Source organism: Helicoverpa zea, chromosome 28, assembly GCF_022581195.2.
Source record: "Helicoverpa zea isolate HzStark_Cry1AcR chromosome 28, ilHelZeax1.1, whole genome shotgun sequence".
Taxonomy (NCBI): Eukaryota; Metazoa; Arthropoda; class Insecta; order Lepidoptera; family Noctuidae; genus Helicoverpa; species Helicoverpa zea.
Window position 1 is genome coordinate 4,572,024 of NC_061479.1, and position 27,573 is coordinate 4,599,596.

The 27,573-nt window shown below is 37.7% G+C and overlaps 1 protein-coding gene across 5 annotated transcripts in view; it reads right to left on the reverse strand.

Moving 5' to 3' along the window:
• The window catches only part of LOC124643613 (probable multidrug resistance-associated protein lethal(2)03659), a 74,026-nt gene that overhangs the window by 8,960 nt on the left and 37,493 nt on the right, over positions 1–27,573 (reverse strand). For 3 of the 5 annotated variants that reach the window (XM_047182623.1, XM_047182621.1, XM_047182625.1), the window contains exons 2-26: positions 22,120–22,324; positions 19,579–19,641; positions 17,942–18,018; positions 17,075–17,177; positions 16,581–16,685; positions 16,103–16,205; positions 15,499–15,730; positions 14,317–14,473; positions 13,474–13,833; positions 12,881–13,031; positions 12,272–12,433; positions 11,083–11,212; positions 10,560–10,669; positions 9,552–9,677; positions 8,620–8,751; positions 7,580–7,679; positions 6,718–6,868; positions 5,228–5,307; positions 4,607–4,778; positions 3,875–4,001; positions 2,874–3,024; positions 2,148–2,384; positions 1,474–1,583; positions 957–1,071; positions 332–503 (exon numbers count right to left, since the gene is read on the reverse strand). In XM_047182623.1, the coding sequence (XP_047038579.1) occupies positions 332–503; positions 957–1,071; positions 1,474–1,583; positions 2,148–2,384; positions 2,874–3,024; positions 3,875–4,001; positions 4,607–4,778; positions 5,228–5,307; positions 6,718–6,868; positions 7,580–7,679; positions 8,620–8,751; positions 9,552–9,677; positions 10,560–10,669; positions 11,083–11,212; positions 12,272–12,433; positions 12,881–13,031; positions 13,474–13,833; positions 14,317–14,473; positions 15,499–15,730; positions 16,103–16,205; positions 16,581–16,685; positions 17,075–17,177; positions 17,942–18,018; positions 19,579–19,641; positions 22,120–22,199 (3,506 nt within the window). In that variant the 5' untranslated portion in view covers positions 22,200–22,324. Of the gene's footprint in view, positions 1–331; positions 504–956; positions 1,072–1,473; positions 1,584–2,147; positions 2,385–2,718; positions 2,840–2,873; positions 3,025–3,874; positions 4,002–4,606; positions 4,779–5,227; positions 5,308–6,717; positions 6,869–7,579; positions 7,680–8,619; positions 8,752–9,551; positions 9,678–10,559; positions 10,670–11,082; positions 11,213–12,271; positions 12,434–12,880; positions 13,032–13,473; positions 13,834–14,316; positions 14,474–15,106; positions 15,236–15,498; positions 15,731–16,102; positions 16,206–16,580; positions 16,686–17,074; positions 17,178–17,941; positions 18,019–19,578; positions 19,642–22,119; positions 22,325–27,573 lie in introns of those variants that run through there. The other 2 variants (XM_047182622.1, XM_047182624.1) reach the window with 2 other exon arrangements.

A 27,573-nucleotide genomic window follows, 5' to 3' on the forward strand; every position in this document is an offset into this window, starting at 1 on the left:
ACAGGCTGTCAAAATACCATATGCGTAAGTGCATTTGATGATTATGGAGCTTATTCTATTGTGGAGTTGAAAACTTAAACTTGTTCCTAAAGATCAAATGTCAAATCAAAGATCAGAAATCAGAGAAGAGCAAAGATCAGAATGGGGAAGTTGAGTCAAAGAGACGTTGAAAGTCAGAATGGGAAAGAAGGTCGAAGGTTTCCGAACCCACAGTAGTAGTCAAATCACTGAATCATTCAGAGAACCGAGACGTACATTTACAGTTTTGCACACACAAGTACTGCTCACCCGTTTTCCTGCAAAAAAACATCTATACACTTAAAGAACCTACCTAAACAGCGCGCTAAGCAGCGAGCTCTTCCCTGCCCCTGTACGTCCGACGACGGCGACCTTCTCAGCGGGTCTGACGGTGAAGTTGACGCCCTTGATGGCGTAGGCCGGCTCTCCGGTCACGCCGGGCGGCTTCTCGTATTCCAGGGATACGTCCTCGAATACTATCTCGCCTGGAAGAGATTAGTGATGGTATTGTTTGAATTATGTACAAAAACTAGCTTATTTTATTCGAGTAGGGGAAACTTATTTCCATAAGGTTATAAAATATGGCCAGTATTCCTTGGGGATAGTTTAGCATTACAACAGTGAATTATTTTTCAAATTGGCAACGTAATTTCAGATCCCTTATAGTAGAAATAAACAAATATGAGTAAAACATAGTATAAACTTTGGTTCTGCGGACATTATAAAAGGAAACCATTTTTGTTTGTTTTGCTAAAAAAATAATGAACCGATTTACACTAACCCCGAATGGCATGGCAAGTGATTTCCACGGAACGCTGGTGAAACTAGAAAACAGCTAATACGAACAGTTTTGTATTTTCGTGGACAAAATAGAAATTACGTAAACAACATACAAAGCTGACTATTGACAGACGCTGTTATAAAGCTGTTTATCTTACCTTGTGTAGGCCATTTCTCAAAGTCTAGATTAGGATGTTCTTTCCTCAAAGCCTCTTTATCCACTTCTACTGGTTTCTCCGCGGGTAGATTAGTATATTCTAATATCCTTTCCACCTGAAATAATTTAATAAGTTATTACTCGTACTAGGGCAAGTTAAGGTTTAAAATGTTGCGCAAATGTGGTAAAGTTAGCGCAGACAATAAAATATCTACATATTAAGGTGTTTCATAGTGCCTAATTTCTCATTCGCACTGGTTAGTTGCTTTACGGTGTATTACAAAATTTAATTGCTATTGCGAAGAGCGATATTTAGTTGATCATTGGACAAGAATATTATAGAGTGGTTCAGACTGTATTCACTGATTAATGGTAGTTGCAATTACTATTTAAAGTACTTTTGCAAAGCGGCTAAGAATGTTCTGCAGTGTTATTTACAGTTGAAAACAATTTTGCGCAACACTCAAAAACCATTGCGCAAAACATAGCACCTTTGCGCAACTTTGCGCAATACTCACCGACGTCATCTGATTCTCGACCTCTGCGGTCTGTCGCATGCCGTACTGACACATGCCGACTAGGCCTATTACTTGCGTTATGGCTAGACCCACGTTACCTCCCAGCGTGTCTGAAATAGAACAATAAATGTAGTTTATGTATTTCGAATTGCAAGAGTAATGTCGAATTGTGAATATTTTTTCTGCAGGTAAAGATAATAATTAGTTTTGCAACAAAGTGGTATAGAAAACTCTAACAAACACATAATAATTTTTAACATAATTTGATTAGTTACAAAGTCGCCTAAATAACATTTAATTCCCACCTCAAACAACAATTTTCTAACTGGCGAAAACAGTCAAGAATTATTTTTGATTTTATCAATATTTGAAGAAAGATTTTGCGCTAGCAATATAAATAATAAAGTGACAATAAATTAAGTTGCTTCTCATATGTACGGTAGACTGCATATCAGTGGTAACTGTCATGCACCTTAACTCAATAGTAATAAGTACGTTTTTCCTATAAAACTGTTACCACTGACCTGAAGTTGACTGTACCTTCCCCCGCGAAAACAAAAAGCTAACAGTAGAGAATAATCATCCCTATTGACTGGTAACGGTTTGGAAAAGACTATGCAGTACATAAGAATACCTAAGAGTACCTCAGAATATATATATTTTTTATTTCTTACCTTCCCCAGCAAACAAAAAGAAACTAAATGTGACGAAAGCCAAGTAAACACAGCAGAGCATGTCCATCCAGAAGCCGAACGCCCTATTGGTGCTGAGCACCAGCGTCCACGCCGAGGAGTGCAGGTCCTGCTGCTTGTCGAACTCCCTGGCCAGGGTCCGCTGGTGCTGCCGAGCTGACCTGATGGTGGTCAGCCCGGAGACGGTCGCTGAGAGATGGTTGAGGGACTGGCTTCGAGCTGGTGGTGGAAAGAAGGGGTTTAATTAATGTGTAGTTAAAGTTTATGGCGGTTTGTGACTAAATTCTGATTATAGATATTTGCATATGGCTCTTATTTATTTTTTGTGTACAAATAAGTTAATTTTCTTTTTCTTTCTTCGAGGAGCTAAACAACGCCTACATGAGTACTCCAAATTTTTTTACCATCAATCCTCTTGAGCTCCCGGCTGGTGTTGAGGAACAGGTCCCGCATGAGGAACAGCAGCACAGCCACCACGGCGGTCGGCAGCAGCAGCCACCAGTTCACCAGGCATACCACCACCAGGAATTAGGAGATAGTAGACAATGCTCACCTATAGCCTCAATCCTCTTGAGCTCCCGGCTGGTGTTGAGGAACAGGTCCCGCATGAGGAACAGCAGCACAGCCACCACGGCGGTCGGCAGCAGCAGCCACCAGTTCACCAGGCATACCACCACCAGGAACTAGGAGATAGTAGACAATGCTCACCTATAGCCTCAATCCTCTTGAGCTCCCGGCTGGTGTTGAGGAACAGGTCCCGCATGAGGAACAGCAGCACAGCCACCACGGCGGTCGGCAGCAGCAGCCACCAGTTCACCAGGCATACCACTACCAGGATCGCTATGACTTCTAGGAAGAACTGTGGGGGGAAATAGTAGAAATTGATAAGTAAATCTTTCAAGTAAATGAGTAATTTCTCAGCGAAAATTGTTATAAATAAAAATTGCTTTTTAGACTTAGTACGAAATTGAACGACGTTGAAATACTTGCAAAGAAGATTAAGGCGTACGAAGTAAGAAGTATAGCAACAGCATAAATGTCAGATCTTCAAAGCAAACAGTTGTTTTAAGAAAAATGGGCCTAACTGTGTGTTACCACAAAAAAGTTAAACACATTTGACAGTGTTAGAAAACAAAATATTTGAGCAATGTATCAAATTGAAAGCTGCTTAACAAATCACCAAAATGACAATGTCAAAAAAAATACACTGCACCAATAAATAGCCCTCAGCCCATTTATCAAGGAAAGGCACCCAAAATCTATAATAAACTACCGAAGCATATTTTAAATATCGAAAATAAAGATTTATTCAAAAAACTTTTATATGAATTCTTAGTTACAAAATGCTATTACTCAATTAACGAATATCTAAATGACAGATACCAAACATAATAAATTTATTGTAACAAATTAATAATATTGACTTTGTATTAATAATGACAAATTAATTATATTGACTTTGAATTAATAATAACAAATTAATAATGATGGCATAAAATGCATGTATTTGTACGCTTCAATGCAAGACATAGATGGACTAATATTATAATGACATTGAACCACCTTTTTAAACCTATGTTTACAAATAAAGATTTCATTTTCATTTTCATTTTCATTTTCAAAGCTACATGCTACTTCTTATACATATACAGGAAGTCGAACCTTTACAAAACCTAGTTAAAATCATAAATAAAGAAAGTCAAACTCACCCCAAGACAATCGACCAAAGCCACTGGCAGCAGTGTGTCTACTTGTCCCATATCCTTGGAGAACCTGTTGAGGATGCGACCTGACGGGTTGTGGTGGAAGAACCACATTGGAGCACTGGTTACACCCCTGTTAGAAGAAATATTTAGTTTAATGTTGATTCTGATATAATTCGAAAGGTATTCGCGACAGTAAGTTTTAGGTACTATTGTCCAGTGACATATATAACCCACTTGGTCGATAATTGTAAGATTTAGATATGTCACATGTCGTAATGCCGGCTAAAGAATACTTTTAGCTGTTCGCGTGCAAGCAAAAACTGAGAACTATACAGTTGAACTGACAATGTATTTTAAATATCATAGATACAACTGTACAGTTTGGGGCCGATTTTTCAATAATCAGTTAACGTCTATCTGAGGAATAAAAATGGCGGTTTGACAAACTCTATTATTTATACATACAAAACAATACAATTTATCATACTCGTACATACAAAAGCTATCAAAACGTCAGACTTATTCTTCCGATAAAAGTTATCTGGTTATCTGTTAAAACTGTGCAATTGAAATTGAAAATAAGTGGGCGGTAATATTCTTAAAAACTTTTTAAATCTTTTATTTATTTAGTATTTAGCTAAGGGTAAAATATAATATTTTTAAGGAAAACTTCTGAAAACACCTCAATATAAATATTAATAAAATTCAATTTTCAAATTAATCACTATAACTTACCTAAACATATTATCATGCAAAGTAACGGAAGCTTTAATACAAGTATTGTAGAATATGACGAGTTTGTTCCACGTAAACACTATACAGATTCCGATGAGACCGCCGTAAATGTATAGGCACTGCTCTCGAGTTAACCCGAAACGATTGCTTGGTATGTCTTCGAAGATTATAGCTGAAAAAAAAGGTAAAAAATTGTTACAAAGTGTGTAAAATCTGATCATATTCGGCGCGGAATGTACGGAGCAGGAAATCTGCTAGTGTGAAAGACGTCTTAGAGTTTTTTAAGTGGAGAAGAATACATAGAATTTATTGTACATATTTGTGCCAGCTTTTATTCACAGGCGAGGCAGGTTCTTCACAAAGGAAAAAAATCATTTTTGGGACTTTAAATTGACTTTCAAAAACCACAGGCTTATTGCGTAGGGTAATTCCAATTAACTGTTTTGTATTTTCACTGGCTGTTTTCACAGCCAAAATACAAATATATGTATCACTTTTGGAAAATAGTGATAATAGTGATAAAAATAATCTTCCGAGCCTTTAGGGCTCATTTACAAGCAATCATTCTTTTCGTTATATAATTATAAGGTATAGATTATTTATTTTTTGTATAATACTTACGTGGAGGTGGTGCGGCTCCGGATTCATTAGCATTTCTGTTGGCTATCACCAACGCGCTGTTGGCTTCTTCTAGGTTAACCCTGAACAAATTAAACGATGTTAAAACTTTTTATATTATTCAAAGTGGTATTTACATCGACATTATTGTCAATAATGTACCTACATAGCGAAAAGGGCTTTTCTCACTAAAACTACACTTTAAACATTTAAAAAATTGACAATATCAGTTTTTTCGTGAATTCGTATAACAAAGAGACCTGGCTAAATCGATTTAAGTAAGGCGAGATTTCACCAGTTTAACGCACACAAATATATTTCCTGGTATAGGATCTAGCTCTAACAAACAGTAATAAATTGCGCGCAAACATTTCTATAGTTCGGCCATTCAGAGAATGCGTTCCTGACACGTCGCGATTGAACTGACGACGTAACTTTGCAATGGCGTTGCAGTTACGATAAAAATATTTTTGCTGGTTGTTTACCGTTTTAACAATTGAGGAGCATTAAAACAACATTATTATATCAATAATCAATGAATGTTATAATTTTGTGCCAAACTGAGTGTCAAATAACTTGGTAAACAATATTTTTCTAAATCTATACTGCGCTATTACAAGGTTATGTCAGCGGTTTATATTTTGTAGTGCTGTGCTAAAAATAACAGGCAAGTATCGTAATCTGTTCTTATACAGTTATAATATAAAATAATACGTTTTGATTTTCTTTTTAAGAATTGGAAAATAATGGACTATAAGACTTAATTATAACGTTTATGAAATATAAAAATAAAACTATGACCAAACCGCATTTTTATACTTAGATTAAAAATGGTAACCCCAAATGGCGTTATGGGCCGCCATTTTGTGACGCTAAAACAGTCGTCCGTTGTCGTTTCGTGCGCATAGACCACGTTTTTCAAGTGTTTTCGATCTGTTTTTATTTGATTACCCGGCTTTTGTTAGACCGAGATATCAGGATTGATTCTGTTATTGATAATAATATAATTATACATGTAGGCGAAGATGATGATGAAGACACCACCTCCTCAAGCAAATCGGAGTCTGATTAATATTCTGTTCGCACATTCAATTCAATGTACTTGTAACAAAGAATAAATAAAACAATTTTATTATATGAATATTACCTTTTTTTGGTTTCCACTTAAATAACTAAAATATAAAACAAATGATTCCGCCAATTTAAAACGAAAATAATCTTAAAATAATGCGGCGGTTCATTTTGAAGGAACGGTAACGAACTCAGTGTTATGTTGTGCCCATCACTAGTCGTGACTAACTGATAGGTGTCAGGAACGCATTCTCTGAACGGCCGAAGTATAAAACGTCTGCTAAATTGCTATCAATTGATTTAAGTATACTTCATTGCTCTTAGATGCACTTTTGTATTGGTCAATGTTTGCCATCTTTTTATTGATAAATCCGAACCACGCCATGGTTTTATTAAGTTTTTTTTTTTTAGGAAATACTCACCACTCTTTAAGCCAGACATCAGTAGACGAGTAGAAGCATTGTGCCAGTAGAAACAGTAGTATTAGCAGCGCCATAGACAACGTGCTGCCGCCGCTGCGGATGTACGAGACATAGACACTGTTGTCTACGGAACCTTTCTTTTGGGATTCACCTGGAAATTGGTATTATATGAGGTCTGAGAATAAAGCCCCTAAAATAAAAGATTAAAAAAAATACTTTATGAAGATAATACAGTAGTTTACGAACAATTATAATCATATACTTTTATTGAACTGTCAAAAACGGTCACTTTCTACGTGAACTTTGACGTCACAAATTTTTCACATCAAGCTGTTTACTTATAATGTCAATAATAAATGACAAAAAAACCATCAAAATATTTAATTTTTGACCGTTTTAAATACCTCATTTTAATGTACCTATGTTTTTTTATTCTAGTATCCTACCAAGAATCAAATGTCAAAAAAAGTCGTTTATTTTTTTTTCCATCAAAAACGCTCAATAAAAAACCGGCCAAGTGCGAGTCCGACTCGCGCACGAAGGGTTCCGTACCATCCAAACTAATATACTATATACATATATATATATTTATCGAAATCAAGCAAAAAAATCACGTTTGTTGTATGGGAGCCCCCCAAAATATTTATTTTATTCTAGTTTTCAGTATTTGTTGTTAAAGCGACAACAGAAATACATCATCTGTGAAAATTTCAACTCTCTAACTATCACGGTTCATGAGATACAGCCTGGTGACAGACGGACGGACGGACAGAGGAGCGAAAACAATAGGGTCCCGTTTTACCCTTTGGGTACGGAACCCTAAGAATATGGTCTAGACTTTTTTAAGTTATTAAATTCTTACCTTCATATTTAGGGTCTAAATTATTGTCTAGATCTAGATTAAAGGAGAGTTGTGAAGCCTCGGACATGGACCGCTGCGATCTTAGTTTGTAACTGTGTTCCTAAAAATATAGTCATAAATTAGGATACACGAATTTATCATGTTCTTAAAAAACTAAGTACAACATCTAGCCTAGGCCTCAACAAACCAAACAGCAAAGTTTTTAATCAACCAATAGAATTTCGTTATTCAAAGATCTCGTCTTCGCATTAGTAGAATATCTGTTGGTTGTTAAAAAAATATTCGTTCCGCTTTGGCGGAGTCTAGGTCATAAACTATGTAGGTGTGTATTTACATTTTGTGAAAAACAACATTAAATTACAAAGATCATAGGTAATTCCTGAGTAAAGTGTTTACATTGTTTAATTAAATTCTCAACTTTTTATCATACTGCACGCTAACTTTTCTTACTCTATCTTTGTACTGAAATACACAAAATAAGTAGTGGGCCAGTAAAAAAGTTACAGTTAAAATCTATACTTATGCTACAACATAGAATATACAAACAACATCAAAAACTACTGTTTAATAAATTAACTAACACTTCTTTTGACGTCTGCTTTATCAGTTTTTACCATAACATTGTAGACCTAGAGAAAAATATTACATATTAACATAGATATGTCAATTACTAGCTATTCCCGTGGGAATCACCCGCTTCCCAAGGAAACTACTTTCTACACCCGGTAAAAGAGAAGCCTAGATCTTTCATCGATAAATGGACTATCTAACACTGAAATATTTTTTCAAATCGGACCAGAAGGTCCTGAGAATGGTGCTTTCAAACAAACGAGCTCTTCCGCTGTATAATATACCGGTTTTAACTGCTTCCCGTATCCAGATAAATTTTAGTCGATATCGCCCGGAATATAATAATAATATATTAACTTCAATACAGTGATTTATTTTTTATAAGCTTAGTAACTTCGGAGCATTCACTACAAAGAAACATTTTTTTTCCTCTTTATAATATTAGCATAGATAAAGTATCTATAACTTACAATGCTCTCAGTGTTCTCATAAGTGGATGCTTTCTTCTGTTTTTCCTCTTCAACCTTCTCTCCCATTTCAATGAGTTTCTCAAATTCTGCCACGCCATTCTTCAATTCGTGGTAAGTGCCTTGTGCTACGATCTAGAAAAATAACAAATATTATGCAAGTTTGTACTTGTGTATGTAAGAAAATCTGGGAATCTTAATTTGACCCACTTCCCGGTCTTCTATTTGGATGAAATTTTGCACACGCTCCGAGTTCTGATGAGTGATGAGTTCTGAGTTCTAGCGTGCTTTTTAGTTTTTAAAACAATTTATTTTTAGTTTTGAAGAGTTTGTGGTTAAGCGACAGCCGCACGGATCAATCGATCATAACGTTAAGCAACGCTTGGTGCGGTCGGTCCATAGGTAAACATCTTGTCATGACTAGTTCCTCTGCGTTTCGGAAGGCAAGTTATAGTGGTGGGTCCCGGCTGTCATTTGAACATCTATGGCAGTCGTTACGGGTAGTCAGAAGTCAGAAAGTCTGACAACCAGTCCTACCGAGGCGTATTGAGTTGCTTCTGCAACTGGGTTGAAGCGGTCATATAGGCAGTCGCTTCATATAAAAGTGATACTCAGCTGCATCCAGTGAGACTGGAAGCCGACCCCAACATAGTTAAGAAAATTCTAGGTAGACGATAATGTCATTTAAAGAACACATTTGACGAAAAAAATATATATCTCTCTATGTATCCTGAGAAAAGGAGACTATTCTTTTTACTGGGGACATAGGGTCAATTGGGGTGTTATTTTTGGGGCACTTAAAAAATAACCGTTTACTCCTCCTCCGTTGACGCTCCTTGTAAAACACTGATACTCAGCTTCATCCCGCTAGACTCGAAGCCAACCTAGTTGGGAAAAGGCTAGGCAGATGATGATGTTGATGACGTGTGACTCACCCGTCCTGAGCGCATGACACAGACACAGTGCGCATGCTTGGCGTACTGCACGTGGTGCGTCACCAGCACGGTCGCCTTGTCGCGCAGGAACGTGCGGATACAGTCCTCGTATATCGCGTGGGCTACCTGACAAACAAACATATACAAATATATAACTGCCTCGTTGGTCAGGCTATCGCAAGCGGGGCTGCTGCTCAAGAGATTATAGAAACTTTCACCAAAGCAGCGGCGTCTGGAAGTTGACAATGCCCCGTACCCCTGAGACCCTTTGCCGACGATACCCCGTGCTTAGAATAGCACGTAAGCCAGGCCGCACACCAGGCATTCAAATGTTTCTCCACAATTGTAGCGCCACATTTGAAATGCGACACATTTAACGCCCCCATATATTAGTTGGTTTGAAAAAATGAACGACAGCATTGAGTTTTACGTTGAATTTATTGCAGATGTCGAAAAAAACCCTATATTATACAATCATACACTCAATGATTATAGTAACAGACGGATTACAGAAATTATTTGGACTAAGTTTGGTGAAAAATTCAATGAAAAGGGTTAGGGGATGAACCCAATAACGTCTTTTCTCATGAATCGCCACATCAAGAAGACGAAGTCAACATGCTGAAAGCGGTGCCACGCTACAACTGTACTTCCGATGTGCGTATATACGATTCATTTGTAGTAAGCTGAATTGTAGCGCAACGATTGTGTCGATGTAAATGTTCGATACGTGTAGCATGTGGCGCTGGCGTGCGGCCTGCTTTACGCTGGCGTCCCCGAACTCTGTTCAGTAGCAGACGTTGTTACAATTACACGTCAGAAGCCGTCAGACAGATTTGAGAGTCTCCCTTACTTTCTTTTCGATAACCCGCAGAAACAATGATGACCTCCTATATCATATGAGGAGATCAGCCAGGTGCAAGTGCACAAGCATTTGCGTAGACACAGGTACACATATGAGAGAGATCACAAGCAGGACCGACATTATATTTTATTTCATCTACATACCTTGGCATCAACAGCAGCTAGCGGATCGTCGAGTAAGTAAACATCGGCGTTCTGGTAAACACAGCGAGCCAATGATATTCTCGCTCGCTGACCACCGGATAATGATGCACCTGGAAATTAATATACACATATATACATACGCGAATTACAATTAAAAAATATATATAACGTTCTATGTCTATCGATTTATCAAAATAAGTTTTCTGCAGTTAAAGTAGCGAAAAAAATTCTCAATTCTTCTAACCCCGCTGAGGTTTGCAATGTCTTTATTTATGAAGTTTAAAACTTATCTGAACTTCACTTCACATTTTCATCGGAACTGTCAGAAAAGTGAATATAAATTATATCTACAAACCTATGCCTTTCCTCATTCATATATATTTAAAAGAAATACACATACACAGATAATATAATTTAACATGGAACGACTGAATAGCATTTCGAAAAGCGAAACCCAAGTTAAAATATTCCTTTATAAAATAGTATTGAAAACGAGTAATTTCTAAAGATCATCGTTACATACCTCGTTCTCCCACGACAGTTTTGTCTCCATGCGGCAATATTTCGAGATCAGTCTTGAGTTGGCAACACTTGATAACTTGCTTGTATCTGCGAAGATCCATGTCTTGACCGAATAGAATGTTTTGACGAACCTGAAATATAAATATAATGGTTACATAATATTATATTTGGCATATCAATATTAGGTACAAAATAAATTCGTAGTGTAACTCAATGTACTATTTATATCTCAAGAACTGTTAAAACGATCATAGCTGAAAGTTGACAACGAGGTAGCTAAGAGTTAGGAGACGGATAAAGAATGCTTTTAGCCCACACGGGTACCCGGGCCCCTTCGTGTTACTCGGGTGCAGCAATGAAATACACCACTGAAGTCACCTTTATAACTAGAGGGTCTCTGTTTAAGACCCTGTAAAGACCTATATCAGTTTTTTAAATAACTTTTGGACTTACGGAAGCCTCAAAAAGCCAAGGTTCTTGTGAAGCGTAGGCCGGCACTCCGTTGACGGAGAGATGTCCACTGGTAGGCGAGAGATCTCTTAGCATAGACCCTAACCTTGTATAATGTAACTGCTAGCTTTTAAGCCGACTTCCCAAAAATTTGGAGGTCTTCAATTAGGATTATTTTGCAAAAAGTTTTACCTGTCTTCTAAATTGGACCTCCTTTTTGGAACACACAACTACAGCGGCTTTCCAATAGACCCTGTCACTTACCTATTTCAAAGTTTTCAATAACTTTTATATTGCTATAGAGTCTTTTGAGCATTTGACAGCTGTCATTTTACCTAATGACTGACAGCAACTGTCAAATGCACCAAAGAAGGTCTTTTAAATAAGATTTTAACTTACGGAAGCCTCAAAAAGCCAAGGTTCCTGAGAAGCGTAAGCCGGTACTCCGTTGACGGAGAGATGTCCACTGGTAGGCAAGAGCTCTCTTAGCATTGACTCCTAACCTTGTTCAGAGCTTATCATCCTTTATTATTTACCCTCATTTTTAACCAACTTCCCAAAAAGGAGGAGCTCCTCTGGTTGCCTTTATACAACATTTTGTACCTTTCTTCCTAGATTTAAGACCAATAGAACCAGAGGAAGATTTAGTCTTGGAACACTCAACTACAGCGACTTTGCAGAGCCTGCAAACTTCTATTGTAGGATTTTTAACAGCTTTTTTACTAAAAAACTTTACTTACAGATGCCTCAAAAAGCCAAGGTTCTTGTGAAGCGTAGGCCGGCACGCCATTGACGGACAGATGTCCACTGGTAGGCGAGAGCTCTCTTAGCATCGCTTGTAGGAGAGTAGACTTGCCCGACCCGACTGTGCCCACTACGGTCGTTAGAGTTTCTGGTTTTATCTGTGGACAAAAGTACATATAAGTTGTACATGTTTGTCAGCGATAAGTTTAAAAACTACAGACGGTTTTTGCAATTTTCACAAATAGATACAAACAAAATTTCTTCATACTGGAAAAAGTTTTATATGCTGATTATCTTCAAAACCACGAGTGTAGCAATTGGTAGAAATTAATGGCAGCTGGTAGCTAGTATCCTTAATCATTTTTTTTTTTTATTGACTCAGCATGTTTTCAGACATTTACCATAAAAATAATAAATAAAAATTCCCACCTACTATCGAAATCTACGTGATCGTTTATTACCTGATAAACGTGACCAGCCAAACTGATTTCAACTTTAAAAGATATAACTTTCTATAAGTATTATGTATTTCGTTCGATGAAATAAGAGGAGTGACTTGTGGTTCTGATGGAGACCATATAACGTGTTAAATAAAGTATACTTACAGCTAAATTAATATCCACAAGGGCCGGTATCTTGCCGTCTATGGTATCATCGTCTACATTCTTCCAGTGAGCGGTGTAGTCCTTCATGGCTATCAAAACATGTGGCTTCAGGTGTTCCAAGTTGCTTTCTGACTTTATGTACGCTTGCTGGCTGTTGGAAAAAGAAATATGCGAGATTTTTAACAGCTTTTATAAATAGTGAAATAAGAAATACTGATATGAGAGTGAGTACTAATTGTAATATTCTTTTTTAACCGACTTCAAAAAAGAGGGGTTATGAATTCGGATGCTTGTATTTATTTTTGTTTGGTTGTTCATATCTTCATAGTTTTAACAAGAGATTTGTGATAGCAAAATGTTCAATTCTGGCAGCAATCAAAAAAGGGGATGTCTCTTTTTGAGTGAGAAATCATCAAAAGTCTCCCTCCCACAATAACCCTTTACATATTATATCATCAGATGGCTACCTTTGTGATATAAGATAAATAAATAAATAATAAATACAGTTTAACGTGCCATCCGAAACACAGACAATGGTGTCTAAGATATACTTAGAAATTACCCTTTACATATAAATGTTAAAAAATACTCACCCATTACCAATCTTCTCAAAAACGCCATTAGCTTGAATAGGAGTTTTTTCTTCAAGAGTCATCAGATCGACCCCATCCTGGTTATCGACTTCAGGCAACAACAGAAACTCTTGTATCCTTTTCACGCTCACATACGCTTCTAACGTAAAAGTTATTGACAAAGGCAGAAAATCTACTAGCGTATATTTCAAAATTTCATAGTAGGAAAATACTACGAAGACTTTAGCGGCGGTTAAATCGTTTCCGAACGAAATATATGACATTATACTGAGCAAAATGGCGACTTTTGTGTTCAGTTTAACGCAGGAAATCATGACAGCTCGGAGCCATGACATCTTTTTTATTACGCTCATTTCTTTTCTGTGGACAAATGTTATTGGTTAGTGTTTTAATGAAAAAAGCGAAAATGTGAAGTAAAAATACTTAAAAAAAAAATCTTTCTGATTCGAATCTATATCTTTGTTTGTTTCCAACGCTTTTTCATTAAAATTGCTGAACCGATTTTAATAAAATTCTGTATGGAAATAGTTGGACGAGGATGAAACGGTAGAAAAACAGCCAATATTCTTCAAGAAAAAAATATTATTGAAATTAATCTCTTATCGGATCCAATTTTTGATAAGACAACTTAAAACCCCCAAGGAACCACTCCGCGCATCCAGATAAACATTAGCCCACAGCCTCGATAAATGGGCTATCTAACACTGAAGTAATTTCTCGAATCGGTACTGCATTAATTAAGGTTACCAAACGTTAACGTTCAAACAAACAAACTCTTAAAAAATAATAGTTTAGATTTCATTAAATCTAGCTATCTACTAGCTAGTACAAAAACTAACTTACTTTCTAGCCTTCCCAATAATTTTGGCGAAGGCATTCTCCCAGGCGTACATCTTGATGGCTTCTATGCTCTGTATGACTTCATTCATGAGTCTGATGCGGTTGTCTGTCCGTACGGCCGTCTGGCGACGAAGCTTGCTTGTTATTTTGCCGAGGTAGCCTGGAAATAATAATTATTATTTGTTTTATTTAAAACTTAACTTAGTTTCTAACCAAGGGGTATTGGGTTACCCGGGCAACTGAGTTGAGCAAGTCAGATAGGCAGTCGCTCCTTGTAAAGACTCAGCTACATCAGGTTAGACTGGAAGCCGACCCCAACATAATTGGGAAAAAAGGCTGCGAGGATGATGAGTTAAAACTTAATTTTTAGGTAAATATGACCCATAGAAAGGTATATACTTTAAGCTTACATTGTATATGATGTATAGTTAGTAAACCTTATATCTTATAACAGTAATGGCGTCCAGGCCGTTTTTCGGCCACGGCGGCAATTCTCATTTAAGGAGATCAGCCAGCTGCACAGGACATATTATAGTGCAAAATCTTTCGATGTCTGCGAGTAATTTAAATCAGAAACGACTGAACAGATTCTGATACTATTTGGCCTGGAGGTAAATGATAATATTTTTAAACTTGTTAAATCGCTAGTAAGAATGAAAATATGGTATGTTTCACTAGACTAGACTAGCCATGTAACAAGTTCACAAATCTATAACTCAGAAACTACTTAACCTGTTTAGATGAAATTTACAGATAGAAATATAGGCTAAAACTTAGCATATAAATTACTAACCTTGTAAAGGAATAAACATGAGTAAAAAGGCCACTCCTATGAGGGTAGCTACACCAATGTTTCGGTACATTAGGTAGACGATCAGAGCGCTCTCTATGGGCGTTCCCACTAAATCCATCATAAACAGGCTAGCCATATACCCTCCATACATGTTAGCAGAGCCATAACTCAGAAACTACTAAACCGATTTAGATGAAATTTGGTTTGTATACAGTTGAAAATAGGGTCTAAAACATAGCTAACAAATAACTTACCTTAAGCGCGTAGCAGCACCAATCTGACAGCAAATGTTTATGGAGCGATAACTCAGAAACTACTGAACTGATTTAGATGAAAATTGGTCCGTACATAGATTAAAATATGGCCTAAAAATTAGCATATAAATTACTAACCTTGTAAAGGAATAAACATGAGTAAAAAGGCCACTCCTATGAGGGTAGCCACACCAATCTGTCGGTACATTAGGTAGACGATCAGAGCGCTCTCTATGGGCGTTCTCACTAAATCCATCATAAACAGGCTAGCCATATCGAATCTTTGTGCGTCTGTTGTTAGTAGGTTGACCACGTGGCCGGCTAAACCTTCGGACGCTTTCCCGCCTTTGGTTAAATCTAGGCGGAGTAGCTGGAACAAAAAAAGGGGGGTTAGGTTAGGTTAAAAAGATCTAAACTAATATTATAAATGCGAAAGTAACTCTGTCTGTATGTCTTTTTTTCCCGCCTAAACTACTGAACCGATTTGTGTGAAATTTGGTACAGACATAGTTTGGAACTTGAGAAAGGACAAAGAAAGGAGGAAGGAGGAAGGAGGGTTTTTATTACAAAAAAATAAAATTTATTCCGGACATACAGCGCCATCTATTGGTCAAACCAAAAATCTGCCGGAAGTCACTATTCCACGCGAACGAAGTCGCGGACAAAAACTAGTTATTTATATTTTATGAACATAGGACACAAATAAAAACAAGAATAGGTAATAAAAAGTAAAAATACCTACCTTTCTGTATATTAAGGACCCGCATGAAACCCTGACTTTCATGGCCATATGCAGTAACCATAGCAACATGGGGTGTACGAAACTAGCGCTCAACGCCATGAAACTGAAAGAAAAAACATGCAATATATAAATATTGACATCATGGAAGAAACTTGGACTATAAAGTCTGAAACCGCTAACTGGCATTCCGCGCACGTGGTGATTGATGTCAAAAGTCATTGTGATGTCAAAAGGCCTAACTTGACTTTTCAAAAGAGCTGTTACCGGTCAATTTGTAATTTTAAAAAAAAAATACTTTGACTTTATGTTATACAGGTAGTAGATTTTACAAGATGGACACAATATGGACCCCGTTAGAGCACAGCTTAAAGATGATGGCAAGTTATGCAGTAGTTTACCTTTAAACAATTTATCAAGTGATAGTGCTATCAAGAGAGATGATAATTTTCATTTAGACTACTATTTACCCAATATTTACCTGACAACACCAATGGCGTATAAGTAGGCAGCTTCAGCCGTGACGCCCGCGTGAGCTGGTGAGAAGTAGTTGATCAGACCTTCTAAGCACATCGGTATTGATAGCCTGGAAAATAGTAAGAAGAAAATCATTAAAAATTATCTTCAGTATCATAGAAATATTATTATTGGAACTTCTCTATTAATGATCTCATTATAGACAAAATGTGTGCATTTTCAGAATTTACGAGCAACAGAAAACTATTGTTTACTTGAACAAACGATGAAAGTGAAAACGCTTATTAAAATTGCGCGTATACTTTCCAGTGTGAAAGCACTGTACAGGTCTCGTCAAATAATTTTGCTGCTCTGAAGAAGCTTTGCACATGCGCAATATTGTTTTGTTCATTTATTTTAACCGTCACTAGTAGCGAACTTCAGATTGGCGGAGATCCTTGACAAGACGTGAAGGTAATATGTATTTTGCACTAAACTGAATGGAATGGAGATATTTACCTTATAGCGGCGTCTACGATGGCATAAATAATATTTCCTATGATGAACTGGAGCCCATACACGCAGATAATAGCTCGAAGCAGTGATGGGTTTTTGCCTTTTTCTGAAAACGATAAAGAAAAATATTGATTTGTCAGTGCTTTCCTAGTTTTCAATTCAAAGAGATAAGCGATTCTCACACTGCCCCGCATGAGACAGCGTAGCGCGTGGATGCGTATTCTTCCGTTGCTTGTAAGTATCTCCGTTTGTATGGAAAACACGCACAGTCCAACACACTGAAAATGCATCCACGCGCGTTAATGCGGATCACGCGCATACACGCGGAGAAACATGCACCCCCGCGCGTAGGTGCGGGGCGAGACGCTAGGTATGGCACACCGAATCCCGCAGTGCCGCGCGTGATTTTGAATGGGCGTGACGTATGTGTTTGAAAATGTATCTCGATGGGGGCCGCCGTGCGTGAATCTACGAAACGCACCTACGCGCGTGAGTGCGCAAAAAACCCGCACGATGATGCAGATCTGCACTCACGTAGGAACGCGCATAGGTGCGTCGACACGCAACATGCAGCGTGATGCGGGGCAGTGTGAAGATCGCCAAAAGTTTACCATAATTCAAAATGGTTCAGACACATCAAGCTATGAAGCTGCCTGTCAAACTTCTTTAACAGAATGTCAACTTTATCTCTAAAGTTTAAGGTTCAATGTCGATTGGGAAGATCTTACAGATTGGATTAGCTTAAAATGCTAGGTATGTACTTAAGAAGGACAAATAACAACGTTGTGTCTTAGAAGACCGCGGCCGACAGAGAAGGACCAACGAAATCAGTTGCGAGCCGCCATTAAGTTTGGCTTCAACTATACTAACCTCTTTTCTCCAATTGTTTCTTCCATTGCACCCCCATTTCATCACCCCGAGGGGCAGCTCTATGTCCCGGTGTACACCTGAAATCAGATTATTTCATAATTAGATTATATTCAGTAATTTCACCCACGTATCTATGTAAATTCGTCCCAAACTAGGATTATTCTTATCGAGTGAACAAGTCCCTTACAATAGTGTTAAGTTCGTACAAACTAACAAGATCTTCTTATCCAGTGAGCTGCAGGTTGAATCACGTAACAAGCCCTGGTGTCAGAGTTTTCTCAAATCCGTCTGACGGCCTCTGAGGTGGAATTGTAACAACGACTGCTACTGAGTAAATAGGAATTAAAATAGCCCATGACATAACAGTCTCGGGCAGTGACATTGCAAATAAAATCTCCATTGGTTCAGCTGTTTACTCAAAGACAAAAGTCAACATTTTTATTTCAAAGGGGCTTCTGAAAGCTCTATCGAAACGCTAAACTAGTTGCACGGTTCCAAAGAGTTAGTCTCATGAAACTTCATAGACAGTCTTTAAAAAAAATACAACAGTTATTAAAAATACTGGTAAAGCGTGACAAAAAAAAAACATTTGTATTTATCAATATTATTAGTGGGAATCCCCTGTACTGTATAAAATTCTCAGAAACACTGTGCAAAAATGTTGATGCATGATGATTCTATAATCACTAAAACATGCTGATTCAGAATTCAAACATGTTAGCGTCCAGATCTAATATTTATCGGTCTTTAAGTTCTCATGTAAGGAGATCAGCCAGCTGCGCAGGACATATTATAGTGCACAAGCATTTACGCAGACGCAGGTGCACTCACTATTCCATCACTCGCATAGCGCGATGAGACGGCAATCCGACACCACCGGAGAGATTACAAGCAAGACCCACTTGGGGGCTCGAAAACCCAAAAACGAAAACAAAAACTCGGAAACCCCAAATTAATTAGATCCCCAGATAACGTACAGTCAGCATCAAAAGTAGGTGTTCAAGTTTCGTCATCAAACGTAAAAGTTTGGCGAGCTTAGACTAAGGTACACACCTATGTAATTATTTAAATATCAATAAATAAAATTAAATAAAAAAAGTATACATTTTCAAAACTGCTAAATACTGTGTCGTCGATAACTTACAAGACTATTCGACTACTTTTTCTTAAGTATAGGATGTTAAGTAAATTTAGGCGCTTGTGTTGCTAAGAAATCGCTGGGGAATTTGTTGCGCCACTTCTTCCCAGCAAAAACACATAGGAAGTGGTGAAGGGTGGGCGTTTTGGGGGCTGTCTTTTGTAACTTTCCTTACGTACAAGTGCTGTTTTGCAGCCAAGATTGAATAAATGATTGAGTTGAGTTTTTTTTTATGAATTTTTACATTGTTTGACACTTATACATTTTTTCGTTTTTTTTTCAGCTACTTTGGACGCTGTATATTATGAATTGAGTTTTTTTTATGAACCTCTTCGTTGTTAGGTAAGTTAGTCACTTGAGAATTTTGATTTTTGTGGCTACTTTCGACGCTGACCGTATTACCCTGATAGCTATAAAAAGAGGGATTTTTAATGGAGCTTTGAATTAATTAATTAAGGGGACCTCGTAAACATTAAACAAACATTTACTTAGTACTTACCTATATACATCGGATATGCTGAGTTGACCTTTCCTGCCCTTTGCGAATACTGGCCTTGTGTACCTGCGAAAAAGGTCGAATGTATGTAGTATTTTCTCACGAATATCAAAGGTAAGATTTTGGTTTTTGATAACGTAAAAGGTGCATTTGCAAATATACTGTTTGTTTATACTCTAACCCCCGCACTCAAGAGACATTTAAGTCACTCCTGAAAAGGAATGTCTTAAGTAACCATTAAATGTCTCTGAGTGTGTCCATTAGGCCTCGGAAACTAAAAAAACCGATTTCAAAAATTATTTCACTTTTGGAAAGACTTTAATCAGTAATTGGTGGCCAAGATGTACTTAGAAAGTACACACAAGCTTTGAAAAGTTGTATTGGTATTTGCCTGACTTGGAATCGTACCTTCACTCATACTTGAGAATTTGATTCCTTACCCTCTAGGCCACCTCAACTTAATATACCTCTATATAAAATATGTTCATTAATAAATTTACCCTACCTCTATCAAAGGACAATGCTATTCTTTGTATGGAAGTTGGGCTCAAGAGTTGCCCACAGTAACTGCATAGTGTATTATGTTCCATAGGCTTATAATAGGTCCCAGACCGAAATATTTCGAAATCTATCCCGGGAGTCCTGAGAAAAACTGGTTTGACTCTTATTCAATATTACGAAAAACATCCTTACGAACTCTTAACTATTCCACTTTTATTACCTTAATTGAAATGCATTATAATATTAATCGACAAATATGAGGTATTGAACGAGAATTTTTTTTACCGACTTTAAAAAATGGAGGAGTTTCTCACTCAGTTCGTTTGTATTCTTTTTACGTAAGTAAAAAAAACCGATTTAAACAATCATTTTATTGTTTGAAAGGATTTACTTTCCAAATAGTTCCTTTGTTATTCGGTCCAGGGTCTGGTGATAGAAACCTTAAAACAATAGGGAACTCTCGGAAATTGTAAGCACATATCGAATAAAAACTTGTCATTCGGGTATATGTCTCCGACACCACAAAACTGTGGAGGTTAAGACCTGACCTGCCGATGGAGACGACAGTGAGACGAGGGAACTCCTCAACGGTAACTATTTACTACCTCGTGTTCGAGCTTATTTAATTCGTCCTGATAAGATTTTTCCATTGCCATTACGGATATTAATTGCATGACGCTACACGAACTTAGGACTGATTGTAGTAGATAGAGACTGAAAAGCAAGAGAAACAACAATTACCTTTAAACGTCTATTTCTGTTATTTTATCCTGTTAACAGTGAAACCACTAACTATCTGAATGTTATTTCAAGAAAAGAAGGTTGTTAGGTTTGTGGCTGCTTAAAATGGCTAGCTAACAATGGCTGGCTAACATGAGAACCGGTTTTTCTCTTGACCTCTGGGACCGATTTCAAAAATATTTGGAGTCCGTCTTAAGAGTGAAGTAAATAACCTATTCTAACCATTCCCACTACTGGGCAAATGGCTTGGGCTTTATAAAGTGACTGTTCAAGTTTAACGTTATAACCGGTTTTTCTCGGGACCTCTGGGACCGATTTCCAAAATATTTGGATTTCGTATTAACAGTGCAGTAAAGAACCTATTTCGACCACTTTCACTACTGGGCAAATGGCTCAGGCTTTGTTAAGTGACTATCTATGGAGAACATTTGAACCGGTTTTTCTCAGGACCTCAGGGACCGATTTCAAAAATATTTGGATTCCGTGTTAAGAGTGAAGTAAGGAACCTATTTTAACTATTTCCACTACTGGGCAAACGGCTTGGGCTTTGTAAAGTGACTGTTCAAGTTGAACATTAGAACCGGTTTTTCTCGGGACCTCTGGGACCGATTTCCAAAATATTTGGATTTCGTATTAACAGTGCAGTAAAGAACCTATTTCGACCACTTTCACTACTGGGCAAATGGCTCAGGCTTTGTTAAGTGACTATCTATGGAGAACATTTGAACCGGTTTTTCTCAGGACCTCAGGGACCGATTTCAAAAATATTTGGATTCCGTGTTAAGAGTGAAGTAAGGAACCTATTTTAACTATTTCCACTACTGGGCAAACGGCTTGGGCTTTGTAAAGTGACTGTTCAAGTTGAACATTAGAACCGGTTTTTCTCGGGACCTCTTGGACCGATTTCCAAAATATTTAGATTTCGTGTTAACAGTGCAGTAAAGAACCTATTTCGACCACTTTTCCTACTGGGCAAATGGCTCAGGCTTTGTTAAGTGACTATCTATGGAGAACATTTGAACCGGTTTTTCTCGGGACCTCTGGGACCGATTTCAAAAATATTTGGATTTCATGTTCAGAGTGCACTATGGAACCAGTTGGAACTACTCCCACTGCTGGGCAAACTTTGAGCCCAGACCCTGGCATTGTCCTTTCTCTATCGCTTTAAGGTTGGCTGTAAGAGAACCCAATTCTGGGTTAAGCTCGCCGTTGTACATAAACTGTCTTAGTTCCTTGTGTATTAATTGTTAAGTGTGCAATAAAGAATAATAATATGTTTTTGTGTATATTATGAAAACTTACCAATAACAAAACTTCGATAAACAACTGGCAGTTTCTTTGGGATTCTGTTTCCTTTCGACGTCGAAGTAGCCAGGATCCATTTTACTTAAAATTTACGTATATTTGGCACTTAAAATAGTGACAACTATAACATTTGGAATAATTAGGTAAGTACTTATTTTAAGTACGAACGTAAGTAGATTTTTATTTCAGCAATATTGGATACCTGTAACAAAAGAAAAAGAATTTTAGTAAAAAATTTAGTACCTAGGAACAAAAAACTTTGCGTTAATGTACAGTTTCGGGAAACTTCTTCCTATAATCGGATAAAAGGTAAACTATAGGAGTGCTAAGTTTCATCAAAACACTTTCAGCCATTTGCGAGTGGAGAAGCAACAAATATACACACCCCCAACTTTCGCCTTTATATCATTAATGTGATATATCCAAATAACATACAGGCTACTTTTATCCATGTGTAGGAAAATGTTCCCTCATGGCGCGGGCGAAACCAGGGAAAATTTAATAAGTATAAACAAAATTTTATAACGAAATATCGCAAAAACAATAATTCTCTTTACAAGAATCTAAAGTAATAAAATACACAACAAAATTCAAAAGTGAGTTAGGACAAATTAGGTGTGAATACTGAGACTCGAAAACATAATAAAACCATGATACAGTGTATAATTGACAAAGCCAAACCGGCCCTGAAATTACACAAAACACATGCAAATTATGCTCATTTTCACCGACAACCTAAACGTACGTTTTCCGTAAAAAACAGTCTACTTTGAAAATTCATCATTTGCCGAGCCTTTTCCTAACTATGTTGGGGTCGGCTTCCAGTCTAACCGGATGTAGCTGAGTACCAGTATACCACAAGAAGCAACTGCCTATCTGAAGGCCTCAACCCAGTACCTCTATGTAAGGCTGGTTGTCAAGTTGATTTACTGGCTTCTGTCTACCAGTAATGACTGCCTAAGATTTTCAATGACAGCCGGGACCTACAATTTAACGTGCCCTCCGAAACACAGTCATAATACACCGAGTATCCATACAATGTGCTAAAATGTTGTTTGCTGTAAGTGAAATACTCCCATAAGACAACCGTTAACTATGAAAATTGAACGTGAAAATTCATAATAAACAGTTGTGTTAAGAAAACTGACATTTATATTGTTGGTGAACTTGGGCGTTACATTATGAAACCCTGTCTGTAGGCACCTTCGTTTATCAGCATCGAATATCAAATTTATGTAGCTAATTAATTTGCAAAAAAAATATAAAATGCATTTTAGTACTTTATTTCGTTGTGTAAATTAGTAACTGGTGAATATGCTCTATGTGAATAGCTGTTCCCCGTGGTTCCACCCGTGTCCTGAGGTAACTACTTCCCGCATCCGCATAAAAGTTTCTGTTTACTGCAAAACACCTGGACTATTTACGGCCATTCCCATGTATAACGAAAATCTTAAAATATGCTTTATATACTCGAAGAGTTTACGGGGGGAAAGTCTGCACAAACTGCTGGTGGGATTCTATTTTAAATATATTTCAAATAAAATAAATTATTATGTCATATTAATAGTAAACTAACTTCCGGCCGCGGTTTCACATAAGTGTCGAGATTGCTGCTTCCCGTAGCCGAATGGTGACAAAAATGTCCTATGTCCTCTCGGGTCTAGGCTACCTTCCCTCTAATTTCCAGTTTAAATAATTGTTAAGCCATTCTTGTGTTATTACAACTTTCTTATTAACACCTTATAACCTGTTTAAATTAACCACACAATCAAACAAACTTATCTACCACTCTATCAACACACATTTACATGCAAAAAAAAACTCAATCACATACTTTTTGCATAGCTCAGTACTAATGAAAAAACGCAAGGTCATTAAGGTGACCAGTTTAGTATGAATGTAGGTATATAGCGCACTATATGTATGTACTTATGTAGGTCAAATATTGTTCGCAATGGCGACGATTGGGCGATGAGGGTAACAGATTATAGAAATGTATGGAGAACCCAAACATTGGAGGAGAGCTGGCTGGTAGTCATGTGTTTTAGGGAGGTACGCAGAAAACTTGTGTGTAACTACGGATAAGGTTGGTACTTGAAATAAATATTTGTAAGTAACGCCCACGTGAAACTGTCCTTTCTCTGCACAATGCTGTTATTCTACACGAGGAATTCCAGGGCTGATTTTCAAGGAAAGATACAAAACATAATCTTTGTCGAAAACTCAAAAAAGCTCGCTCCGAAAAAAGTTAACAATATTTTGCAGTATCGCCTCTCTCTAATATTATTAAAAACTTAAGCGTATTCAAAGAAAATGCTACTTAAGGCCTACTGTCATAACGACCATTTTTGCATGCCACACCACCTTTAAACAAACCCAGATCTCTGTTATATATTTACTCCAACTTTCCCTGGCGCCAAAGTTGCGAATTTATTGGGACATTCACACATTTAATCAGGGTGAAACGCCCTGTAGGATCTTGTAGGATAACAATATTGGGTACCTGCCAAAATTACTCGAAGAATATGTTTATAGTTTGCTTTAGGGTCCGTTCGGACAGATCGGCTCGGAGAGGAGAGCAAATTCTTAATACGATGAAAATGGAGTACTTGGTATTTGTAGTCGGTAAGGTTTATTTTTGGATGTGCACTTCTTTTGTCAAAAAGAATGCTCGAAGGCGCTCGGTGTGAAATAATAAGAGGAGCCGACCGGCTCCGATCGCGTACTTTTTCTCGGTCTTGCAGACGTTTGGCTCCTATTGCATGCTATTTCAGCCGACCGGAGCCGATTCCGGTCTGTGTGAAAAGAAAAATGCGCGCCGATTCTCTCCGAGCCATTCTGTGTGAACGGATGTGTAAACCTTAAGAAGAGATAAACAGGGAGTATTAGAATCCCTATATTTGCTTTACTAAGAAATATCAAGAGAATATTAGGCTTTAGTTTAGTCTAGTTCTATTTGGAATCCACCTGATTACGTTGTCAATTTTTTACACAGTTTTATCTTAATGTGTATTTGTAATACACAAGTTATGTATGTCATATTTGAATTGCCTACAAATGATGATACTTATCTTTATCTGGACCGTAAAATATAATCTCTTGACTGCATATTTTAAGAAAATTCTTACAAACGTCAGTTAGTTCAATGCTCCTTACATGGGACAAAAGATTTTCATACAGATAAAATATAAAATCGTTCTCTCTCTGTGTATCAACAGAATAATATGTAGACTACTTTTACCCAGGTGCGGGAAATATTTCCCTCGGCCCGCGTATGAAACCGCAGAGAAAAGCATGTATCCAAATGAGTTTATTCATTTCTAAGCTACGAAGCCACAAATAGAATATAGCAGCCCTTATTTTTTTAACAATTCCAAAATGTGACTAGAATGACATTGACTTAACATTTAAACGTCAAAATAACTCGACCTTGTCCTATTGATTAGAAAGTAAAAGGGCGATTTCTGACTAGCACTTTTTCAGCGCGCTTTCGACATGAGCTTACAGGCGTAGTTCGAAAAAGATTGACGCCAAAACAGGAGTATTTTCTAGCATGTTCCGATAAATGTGAGTTGATTAGACTGGTAAAAAAAGTACCTATGCTTGCTTATGTATGTAGTGCATACCGCGTCTCTGCTAGGTACGTGCTTAAACCTAAAAAAAATAAGAAACAAACATCCGAATCGATAACCTCCTCCTTTTTGGTAAGTCGATTAAAAATGATTCCAGCAACTCGGCCAATTTTCTGTGACGACAAAAAAATTGCGAGAACTTTCGTAAATAATCAAAAACGCGCGTACAACACGCTAGTCTGTAACCGCTCCTTCGTCTGAAAGCTTAGGTAACATTCAACATAACTAAAGGTCAATGGTTATTTTTGGCCATTGATTTTCAGCGAGCCAAGCCTTAGCTTAATGGGGACTGATCCCATAGACGTTTGACCTGAATATTATATAGAACTAGTTGATAAATGGTGGCGTCTCGTTGCGTCGTCCGCAAAGTTTTTAACCGAATTCCCAAAAAAGAGGAGGTTCTCAATTCGACGGGATCTTTTTTTTTAAGTATGTTCACCGATTACTCGAAGACGCCTGGACCGATTTGCAATTTTTTTATTTGTTTGATAGGGATTACCTCCCAGGTGGTCCCATAATCACCAGGTCAGGATCTGATAATGGAAGCCCTGTGAAATCGAGGGCAACTTTCGAAAATTGTAGCTATATGCAGGGTAAAAACTTGACACTAACGGCCAGTTTCTTCATCAAAAGTTAGAGTTAAAGTAATGTCTAAAGTAAAAGTAACGGTCAAATTCGTTTTTTCAAGGCTAAAGTGACATCAAAACTAATAGAAAAATTGAATTTGACCGTTACTTTTACTTTAGACATTACTTTGACTTTTACTTTGGCTTTAACTTTTGATGAAGAAACTGGCTGTAAGGCGTATGTCTGATAACACTATGCAGTAGTGAAGGTTTGGAGCTGACCTGATGATGGAGACCAGAGAAGGTCGAGGGGACTCGCCATTGATTTTCAGCGAGCCAAGCCTTAGGTTAATGGGGACTGTTCCCATAGACGTCCGACCTATGTATATTATTTGGAACTAGTTGATAAATGATCGCGTCTCGTCGCGACTTCCCAAAAAGGAGGAGGTTCTCAATTCGTCGGAATCTTTTATGTATATTCACCGATTGCTCGAAGACGCCTGGACTGATTTGGGTTTACCTCCCAGGTGGTCCCATAATCACCAGGTCAGGATCTGATAATGGAAACCCTGAGAAATCGAGGGCAACTTTCGAAAATTGTAGGCATATGCAGAGTAAAAACTTGACACTAAGGCGTATATGTCTGAAAAAAAACCGGTCAAGTGCGAGTCGGACTCGCGCACGAAGGGTTCCGTATCAGAGCAAAACAATCACGTTTGTTGTATGGGAGCCCCCCAAAATATTTATTCTATTCTAGTTTTCAGTATTTGTTGTTATAGAGGCAACAGAAATACATCATCTGTGAAAACTTCAACTCTCTGACTATCACGGTTCATGAGATACAGCCTGGTGACAGACGGACGGACGGACGGACGGAGCGAAAACAATAAGGTCCCATTTTACCCTTTGGGTACAGAACCCTAATAACACTATGCAATGGTGAAGGTTTGGAGCTGACCTGATGATGGAGACCTGAGAAGGTCGAGGGAACTCGCCATTGATTTTCAGCGAGCTAAGCTTTAGGTTAGTGGGGACTGATCCCATAGACGTTTGATCTCAATATTATTTGGAACTATTTGATAAATGGTGGCGTATCGTCGCGTCGTCCGCTGAGTTTTTTTTTAAACCGTTGGTAAAACGGGACCCTATTGTTTTCGCTCCTCTGTCCGTCCGTCCGTCCGTCTATCACCAGGCTGTATCTCATGAACGGTGATAGCTAGGAAGTTGAAATTTTCACAGATGTTGTATTTCTG